We start from the raw sequence: 10431 nt of genomic DNA, 5'->3' as shown, positions 1-10431 counted from the left end.
GACCTTTTGCAGCCATGAAAGTCTTTTATTTATATTTTTTCTTAAAACTGTACATTTCCTCAGTTTCAATGGCATGTTTTCTATGCTCTATCGTGAATAAAATAGATTAAATTCACAAATCATTGCATTCTGTTTTCGCTTACATTTTACGCTGAACCAAATTTTTTTTATACAAAAAAAACAAAAAATTACAACAGGGCAACAAACTGGCTTTCAGTTCCTTTGTTGCTTGTTTTCAGTTTGCCAGTATCAACTGCAGAAAATGTCTGCAGACTTTTGGTTCCTTAAAAAGCACTTTTAAAGACTATTTGAACTTTAAAAGACAATTAAAAGACAATCTTTGCAGACATACTTAGAAACATGTACTGAGCGTGTCTATAATATTTAGTTTAAAAAAAAAAAAAAAAAAAAAAACACAGTCATAAATTACAGCTATGTGAGCAGACATTTCAGAGCCACCTCCATTAACTGATTGAAGTGTGGCAGCCAAATAGGTTAGAAAAATTCTAGGACTATTTATTAAATGTAGGTTTTGCATATCATATTGTACATTCAAGTAGGTGACGCTAAATGCTGAAGTTTAAGCAAAGAATCAAGATTCTTTACTGCACATTGCATCCTCCAAAAGACAATTTCTTTTTTTTTTTTTTGCATCTCCAGAGGACAAATACCTGCTACGGGCCTCTGATCATGGATGTTTCCTTAGTGCATTTTTCACATCGATAATCATAATAATCTCCTCGCTAGACTAGAACATGTTGGAATTAAGGGAGTAGCTCTGAAAAATGCCAACCAAAGACATGCACAAAGATACACAATGGCTGATCAAGTTTATTTGATCGGTTTAGAAAAGATCACACAGACATAAAATATTAAATCACTCTAGTAGACTAAAAATGTTACCACAATGAGATTCTATTTATCATACTTAATAATATTCTTTACTAGCTTTGTCATTATTTCTTTTAATATTTATCTGGAAATGTTTAGTTCCTGTGTTGTTGTTTTAACCTTTTTCTTAACATTATATTTAACATTAAATAATCTTTCGAAAACATAATGAACAGCAAGGAGTAGAAGGTCGGGAGTGTATTCTTCTGTAAGGCGCTGGAGTCGGAACAATTTAGCACTTGCGATCCGTCCGCTATTACTCCCAGGCACATTGTTTGGATCCTTGTTTCACGCCAAGAAATGCACAGACAGATAACATGACTTCTGGGAAATAGTTTAACAATTGTGTATTTAAAAACACAGGATAGGAAATAAAAAGTAAAAGCTTGTGTGTGGTGTGACTGATGTAATGAAGTAGTCAACAACTGGAGGGAAACGTCACAGGGTAACAGAGCACAAGCTCAAGGTGCGAATTCGAATTCCTCATTTTAAGCTGCCTGAACCACTGCTTTGTGTTTTTTCCTTATCTGAAATGCGTTTGCCTTCATTTTAGTTGGGGTTTTTGGGAAAACACCTGCAGCAGCATGTTCACTGATCCTGTGTGTCCAGTTTATACATAGTTTTTACATTTCTAACATTCAGACACACATTTCCTCACACGCTCGCTCACTGATACACGCCACCCCCCTTTTGCACACACAAAGTGCATCTCTGTCCAGGAGGTCCAGGCCTTCTTCATTCCAGTATACAGTATAAAATAATTTTCCTAGCGTTCCCTGCTACCTTTACTGTTTCTTAAGCAGCTTGTCGGCCTCGTGGTAAGTGGGGTACTTCACTGTCTCAATTTTCTCCTTCACCTTGTAAGAGGGGTAGAGGCCGGTGCGACCACTCTTGCGGTTGATGCCCTTCGAATAGCCATCCCAGTGATTGCCAGCCACTCCAATCACATCTCCAGGCTCCAGCACTATCTCTGCTTGGTTGTGGGGCTCGTGAGCATAAACAGCCACTTGATTGTGTGCGTTCTGCCCCCCAAAGTAATAGATATCGTCCAGTGAGTAGAAATAGGACGAGGCATCCGGGTGCAGCGTCTGCATGATCTCGTAGGCCACACGACACACCTTTTCATGGGAGAGAAGTTAGACACAATCTCAGACACAAGTGCACTATAGTTGTAATGTCAGAAGCATCTAACAATTTAAAATGATATGGAAATATTATTAGGGTCTATACTTTATTCATATATATATAAATATATATATATTTTTATAAAGGTGCAATTACTGCAGCTGTTTGGCCATTATTAAAAATATGATTAAATAAATAATATTTATTTAATATTATACTTAAAATATGTATTAGGGCTGTCAAAATATATATACATATTTACATACATACACACACACACACAGGTAGTCCCCAACCTATGATGGAGATGTGTTCCGATGACCCCATCGTAACTTGAAAAAATCTAAAAGTGGAAGCATGGCTGAGCCAGAGCATCGCATTCCACATTTAGTCCCAATTTGCTCTTATAATTCCCTCCACTGTTCTGGGAAGATGACTAGATTTTGGAGTGAGCTTGTGGACATATGTGTTCATCAATTCATTCAGCCACAAGGGTGTTAGTAAAGGCAGGTACTGATGTAGGTGAGGTGAAGAGATCTGGGGTGCAGTTAGCGTTCCAATTCATCTCAAAGGTGTTCAGTAGGGTTGAGATTAGGTCCATATAGCAGGCTCCTAAAAATCTTCCTCTCCAAACCATTTTAACTATTTATTTATTTAGCGCTTTGTGCTTAGGGGGAAAACCTCACATCCACACATCCAGGGACGTCTTATAAATTTGTGTGGCAGCTTTGTGGTAACAGTTTGGAAAAGAACCACATATAACAAGAAAGGTCAAGTGTCCCAATACTTCTATATAGTGTATGTATAAGGATGAGCACCGGTTCGCAAGTGGAGAGCGGAGCCGGATGAAATGAGGGGTAGGAAGCACACCTGTAGCCGTTAAGACTAATCAGGGCACTCTGTTTTAGTGCCCGGTGATGCAGATGAAAAAGGACAGAGACAAGAACTAAAAGTGACAAATGGAGTCTGCTAATCACTGGCAAGAGTAAGGCATCTCACAAGGCGGGAGATGTGTACATCCTGGCAACATCCTGGTATCACTTAAATTATTTTCACAATTTGTCGTATTGCTATCGCCACCATAAAATCGAAAAATTGTGAGAACCATTGTGGGGGGAAAAACAACTTGGGGAATACCTGTTTTGTGTGTGTGTGTGTGTGTGTGTGTGTGTGTGTGTGTGTGTGTGTGTGTGTATATATATATATATATATATATATATATATATATATATATATATATATATATATATATATATTAATATTAGAGAGAGAGAGAGAGAGAGAGAGAGAGAGAGAGAGAGAGAGAGAGAGAGAGAGAGTGAGAGAGAGTTAACATTTAATATATATGTGTAAGGACCTGGGATGAAAAGGTGCAGACCAAAAAGTTGGTCTGGGACAGGAAGTGGATATCAAGGATGACTCCTCTCAATGAATTCTCAGTGTAGCGGTTATGCAGGCCAGCTGACCAGGATATGGAATTATCACTGATGAACTCATAATCTGGGTACCTGATGCACAACATAGTAATATTTAGTATATTCAGTATAAACACAATTGAACTACAGACATATGAATGTGGAGATACCATCCAAACTAAAGAACTCAAACATTTACTATACAATTAACAATTACTATAAAGAGCAGTAAATGGCACTAGACTGTGAGCCAATAATGCAGAAACTTTGCTTCAGAAATGCACTTAATAATAATAATAATAATAATAATAATAATAATAATAATAATAATAAATGATTATAAAATTTGAGAACTAAAGCTAGTCAGAGGTTGAGACACTGAGTTGTGAATTAGAAAACCAATCTGGAGTTTTAGATGTTAAGGAAGTATAAAATCTTCTAGATTCTACTCTATGTTGCCAAAAATACACATTTTGTTTGTCTTCACGTTCACACACTTAGTCTTGGCCTCCTGCAGTAATGAAGGGTCGTCAGTTGCCAGGTAAACACGCTTCTTGTCGATGTGCATGCGGTGTGCCAGGCTCTGGAACTGGTCCTCTACATGCATCATGTACTCCTCTATGGGGTGGAATGCAGCTTCAGTTCCCACTTTGTCAGTCCTTCGCACATGCACTCTGCAATAGATCAACACCTGTGATTTAGCCTCCTGGTCACAGTTCTAGTAGGAACTGTACACCTACTTTAGGAATGTAATTTGCAAATGTTAAGAAATATATATTAATAATAATAATAATAATAATACATTAAAGCTGATTATTCAGGAAAAGTGTAGGCAGTTAATTTCACACAAAAAGTGATAGTGAGCAAAAACAGATATTGAAATAAAATCTAAACAAATAGATAATCCATTACAAGTTCTTTTTTTTTAAATCTGTTTTTATTACATTTCTAACAGGTAGGAGGGTCTCTAAATAAGGGGGACACACTGAAAGTCTATTGGGCAACTAAAACCTAGAGAAAAAAGGTATTGATTTAAAATTCTTCTGAACAGAGGTAAGGACGAGCATACGATAGTGAAAGTTTGTCTAATCTGATTTGTGATCTTTTTTATTCCTCCAGGCCTCCTTAGATACTGTTGGCTGTCTTACCAATGGTTCATACTGCATAATAAACCGTCCTACTTTCAAGTATGGTTTTAATAATCTTTGGACACAAATGCATCAAGCTCCTGGTGGGTTTTAACCAATTAACAGTCAACATTCACAGCCTGAAGACGTAAAGAACTTTATATCTGACTGACTGCTCGTCTGACTTTCTCACTTGGACCTATGAGATCCCAGTCCCAATTAAATCTGTGGAAGATAGAAATCCAATCTAAAAAAAGCTCAGATTTGGTTCTTAAAGGGAATGAGAAAAGCTTATTAACCACATTTGACTAGAATCATGCATCCAACTCCACATTACCACATGCACTGATTTTTATGGTGTCCTGAGTACCATGATAGCAAGAATGGACACCTTTATCTGTAATGGTATAATGCGCCCTAAATAAAAAAAATTTAAAACTCACATACTTTTAAAATTTCTTAATAAAAAAAAAAAAACAAACAAAAAAAAAAGATAGAAATCCATAGTTCTTAGCTCATATTAGAAAGGTCTATCAATATAACAATTCATGGTCCGTGTACCTTCTAGTCATTTAATTTTCATATAGAAAATAAAAAAAGGACCGTTTTTAATTTTCTTCGAATACTCCAGAACCAAACGACAGAACAAAAACAAGTCATTTTCCAGTTGTTCCAGTTGTGGGTGCACAGAAAAGAAAATCGAAGGGAAACAAAAACAGAAAAAGGCTTGAAGCAATACAACACAGCAGTTTCAGATCAGAAATGGGTGGAGCTTATACAGTCTATATAGGTTGTTTCTCTACCTAATACAAGATTCCTAAAAAAAAAGATTCCGTACTTTTCCAGACTCAAATATGCAGACTGAAATAACGATTTTAAATTCCAACTATAACGTGTTACATTACAATCTCTGATGTTTTCCATGTCTTTAGTTGTACATTATGGGGCGCTGTACTGTAATGGCAACCGCTGCTTCACAATGATGCTTCACAACCAATCACAGTCGTGCAGATCCGGTCTAACGGTGTTCTTTCGGCAGCGATGAGAGTCTGCTTCTAACAACTTTTGGCCGAGACGGCGTTTTCAGTCAACTAAAACATAGCTTTTTGAGAAACGCTCTCCAAAATGTATGCATTTGAATACAGCGTTTTTCATGTCGCAGCGTGGGCTGTGAAAACGGAAACGTTTTCGAAAAACGACAACGTAATTTTTATATAAGTATCTTGTGTTTTACTTGTGCGCAGAAACGTTTTCACGTGTTATCCTGAATAGTTATCCTGAGCCTTTGTTTTATAACAAAAAACATTTGTACAAATTCTTGATTTTATAGTTTAGAAAACCGAATAGGGCAATAGTATGAAAACACAAAATATTTCTTTTATTTTATTTTTTTTTTAAATTACTTAACAATTCAATACTTTTCCAAAAATGCGTAGGAACCCTGCTGACACACGTACATTTCTTTTGTTAGGTATGAACTATTTTACATACATCGATATCTACTATATTTAATGAAAATCGATTTAAATGAAGTCACTAATATCTGACCTAATGGTGGGGACAAAACACGAACATATGCGCATCAGTCAACTTCTGGAATCCACCCAAAGGCACAAAGCCGGATTACCCAATCCACACTTGCACCTTAAGCGTTAATACAAACGACGTTTTTTTTTTTTTACAGTTTCCAAATTCTCTGTCTAAAATGGAATTATAATGACTTTTTATTCTTACCCAATGACGGGGTGTTTGAAGCCCAGCTTGGCGGTCACTTCGCGGATCTCCTTCTCAAGCCATGCCTGAGGCCGGATCAGATATTTGACGAACTGAGAAACCCACCAGACAGAGGGATCTCCGTGTAGCCGGTGCAGACGCTCAGCCAGATCCTCTGGGATAGCCAGGGGCAGGTAAGGAGGACGAGGGTGGAGGCTGTCCACAATCGGCAACTCAATCACCTGTATGGCCTGATCATTATTTTCACCTACACACAAACGCACACACAAAAAGTGTGACAATTTAAAAGTGCTTAACGTTTTGCTTGTGTTTGAAACTGAAAATAAACTGAAAGTGCATCCTTTACTATCAGAATGGCGATGAAACTGCAATTATAGAAAAATAAAGACAATCCTGAAATTTATTCTGGTCTAAATAAGTAAGTCACAAATACTTTTATTATGGTTCCATGATTGAAGGATTTTCCAGTGTAAGGTACTGCATTTACCTGACCAGTGTCCAGTAGAGGCTCCAGTTCGGTCAGTGCAGGTTTCACTGACTGGTTTAAAGACTGTTTCCCAGCCTCCAGTGGCATAGCGCCAGTTCTGTGACTCCAGGATTAGTGTGCGTTGGGTTCCGTAGGCGATCATAAAGCAGTAGACCACGTGATGAAGCTGGCAGCCATAACCACAGCCCTTATTGATGTTACACACCAGCTTGCGTGCCTTTCCACAGTCTGGTGGGTTCTGGACACAAACACACTTAGGCTTCTACGTGCGCATTTACAAAACAGAATCTCATTGTTGTTACAAATTGTTGAAACTTTCATCGCATGTTGACAGCTTTATGTGGAATTCACTGTGGTGGTGTACGGAGGCAAAAAACACGAAAAAAAAGCCACAGCCGAATACTTACGGACTGTGCATCACCACTGACAGTGGGTCTATAAGTGAAAGCACTTAGTAAATCATCATCTGTCTATTACATTCCAATTACAGTCATTCAATAGGAAGGTATTACTCAGCAGCACAAAAGGATACAAACGGCACTTAAAAAAAAAACAAAAAAAGAAAACTGTAATGAACACGGATGCAGTAAAAGAACAACAAAACTATAATTAATGATCAGTGCAAATTGCTGAAATGCACCAATATTCTTGACTTCAAGAGCTTGGAAATACAGCAATACATACATGCGTCATTTGATATTGATAATCGTGTTATGGCAAACAAATGAGAGGAGGGGTGAAGAAAAAATATTAAAAATAAATAAATAGAGAGATATAAAGTGAGACTTTATTGTCATTGTGATGATACGACCAAATTTGTTTGGTGTTTTTTTTTCGACCAACAGCAATGGAGAAATATAAAAAATTACACGATATAAAAATTACACAAATGAATAAACTAAAGATAAATGCACTAAAATACAACAATATACAGCAGAATATATATATATATATATATATATATATATATATATATATATATATATATATATATATACAGTGAGAAAAATAAGTATTTGAACACCCTGCTATTTTGCTTAGAAATCATGGAGGGGTCTGAAATTGTCATCGTAGGTGCATGTCCACTGTGAGAGACATAATCTAAAAAATAAATCCAGAAATCCCAATATATGATTTTTAAACTATTTATTTGTATGATACAGCTGCAAATAGGTATTTGAACACCTGTCTATCAGCTAGAATTCTGACCCTCAAAGACCTGTTAGTCTGCCTTTAAAATGTCCACCTCCACTACATTTATTATCCTAAATTAGATGCACCTGTTTGAGGTCGTTAGCTGCATAAAGACACCTGTCCACCCCATACAATCAGTAAGAATCCAACTACTAACATGGCCAAGACCAAAGAGCTGTTCAAAGACACTAGAGACAAAATTGTACACCTCCACAAGGCTGGAAAGGGCTACAGGGAAATTGCCAAGCAGCTTGCTGAAAAAAGGCCCACTGTTGGAGCAATAATTAGAAAATGAAAGAAGCTAAACATGACTGTCAATCTCCCTCGGACTGGGGCTCCATGCAAGATCTCACCTCGTGGGGTCTCAATGATCCTAAGGAAGGTGAGAAATCAGCCCAGAACTACACAGGAGGAGCTGGTCAATGACCTGAAAAGAGCTGGGTTCCCCTGCTTAAACCAGCACATGTCCAGGCAAGTATTAAGTTTGCCAATGACCATTTGGATGATCCAGAGGAGTCATGGGAGAAAGTCATGTGGTCAGATGAGACCAAAATAGAACTTTTGGGTCATAATTCCACTAAACGTGTTTGGAGGAAGAAGAATGATGAGTACCATCCCAAAAACACCATCCCTACTGTAAAGCATGGGGGTGGTAGCATCATGCTTTGGGGGTGTTTTTCTGCACATGGGACAGGGCGACGGCACTGTATTAAGGAGAGGATGACCGGGGCCATGTATTGCAAAATTTTGGGGAACAACCTCCTTCCCTCAGTTAGAGCATTGAAGATGGGTCGAGGCTGAGTCTTCCAACATGACAATGACCCGAAGCACACAGCCAGGATAACCAAGGAGTGGCTCTGTAAGAAGCATATCAAGGTTCTGGCGTAGCCTATCCAGTCTCCAGACCTAAACCCAATAGAGAATCTTTGGAGGGAGCTCAAACTCCGTGTTTCTCAGCGACAGGACAGAAACCTGACTGATCTAGAGAAGATCTGTGTGGAGGAGTGGGCCAAAATCCCTCCTGCAGTGTGTGCAAACCTGTTGAAAAACTACAGGAAACGTTTGACCTCTGTAATTGCAAACAAAGGCTCCTGTACCAAATATTAACATTGACTTTCTCAGGTGTTCAAATACTTATTTGCAGCTGTATCATACAAATAAATAGTTAAAAAAATCATACATTGTGATTTCTGGATTTTTTTTTTTTTAGATTATGTCTCTCACAGTGGACATGCACCTACGATGACAATTTCAGACCCCTCTATGATTTCTAAGTGGGAGAACTTGCAAAATAGCAGGGTGTTCAAATACTTATTTTCCTCACTGTGTATATATATATATATATATATATATATATATATATATATATATATATATATATATATATATATATATATATATATATATATATATATATACAGTACAGACCAGAAGTTTGGACACACCTTCTCATTCAAAAAGTTTTCTTTATTTTCATGACTATGAAACTTGTAGAGTCACACTGAAGGCATCAAAACTATGAATTAACACATGTGGAATTATATATGGAATTATATACATAACAAAAAAGTGAACTGAAAAATGTCATATTGTAGGTTCTTTAAAGTAGGCATCAAGAGAATGCCAAGAGTGTGCAAAGCAGTAATCTAAGCAAAAGGTGGCTACTTTGAAGAACCTACAATATGACATTTTTTGTTGTTTCACACTTTTTTGTTATGTATATAATTCCACATGTGTTAATTCATAGTTTTGATGTCTTCAGTGTGACTCTACAATTTTCATAGTCATGAAAATAAAGAAAACTTTTTGAATGAGAAGGTGTGTCCAAACTTCTGACATCTCCAAACAGAATCTCATTGTTGTTACAAATTGTTGAAACTTTCATCGCATGTTGACAGCTTTATGTGGAATTCACTGTGGTGGTGTACGGAGGCAAAAAACACGAAAAAAAAGCCACAGCCGAATACTTACGGACTGTGCATCACCACTGACAGTGGGTCTATAAGTGAAAGCACTTAGTAAATCATCATCTGTCTATTACATTCCAATTACAGTCATTCAATAGGAAGGTATTACTCAGCAGCACAAAAGGATACAAACGGCACTTAAAAAAAAAACAAAAAAAGAAAACTGTAATGAACACGGATGCAGTAAAAGAACAACAAAACTATAATTAATGATCAGTGCAAATTGCTGAAATGCACCAATATTCTTGACTTCAAGAGCTTGGAAATACAGCAATACATACATGCGTCATTTGATATTGATAATCGTGTTATGGCAAACAAATGAGAGGAGGGGTGAAGAAAAAATATTAAAAATAAATAAATAGAGAGATATAAAGTGAGACTTTATTGTCATTGTGATGATACGACCAAATTTGTTTGGTGTTTTTTTTTTCGACCAACAGCAATGGAGAAATATAAAAAATTACACGATATAAAAATTACACAAATGA

The 10431-nt window shown here is 37.0% G+C and overlaps 1 protein-coding gene across 1 annotated transcript in view; it reads right to left on the bottom strand.

Moving 5' to 3' along the window:
* Positions 1–813: 813 nt before the first annotated feature.
* The window catches only part of fut8a (fucosyltransferase 8a (alpha (1,6) fucosyltransferase)), a 33079-nt gene continuing 23461 nt past the window's right edge, over positions 814–10431 (bottom strand). Inside the window, exons 6-10 of the mRNA XM_083550479.1 lie at positions 6780–7017; positions 6293–6539; positions 3929–4105; positions 3374–3524; positions 814–2009 (exon numbers count right to left, since the gene is read on the bottom strand). Of these exons, the coding sequence (XP_083406605.1) occupies positions 1677–2009; positions 3374–3524; positions 3929–4105; positions 6293–6539; positions 6780–7017 (1146 nt within the window). The 3' untranslated portion in view covers positions 814–1676. The remainder of the gene's footprint in view (positions 2010–3373; positions 3525–3928; positions 4106–6292; positions 6540–6779; positions 7018–10431) is intronic.

Source organism: Silurus aristotelis (assembly GCF_946808225.1).
Source record: "Silurus aristotelis genome assembly, chromosome: 9".
Lineage (NCBI taxonomy): Eukaryota > Metazoa > Chordata > Actinopteri > Siluriformes > Siluridae > Silurus > Silurus aristotelis.
The sequence above is the reverse complement of the archived record's forward strand: the minus strand, read 5'-3'. Positions and strand labels throughout refer to the sequence as shown.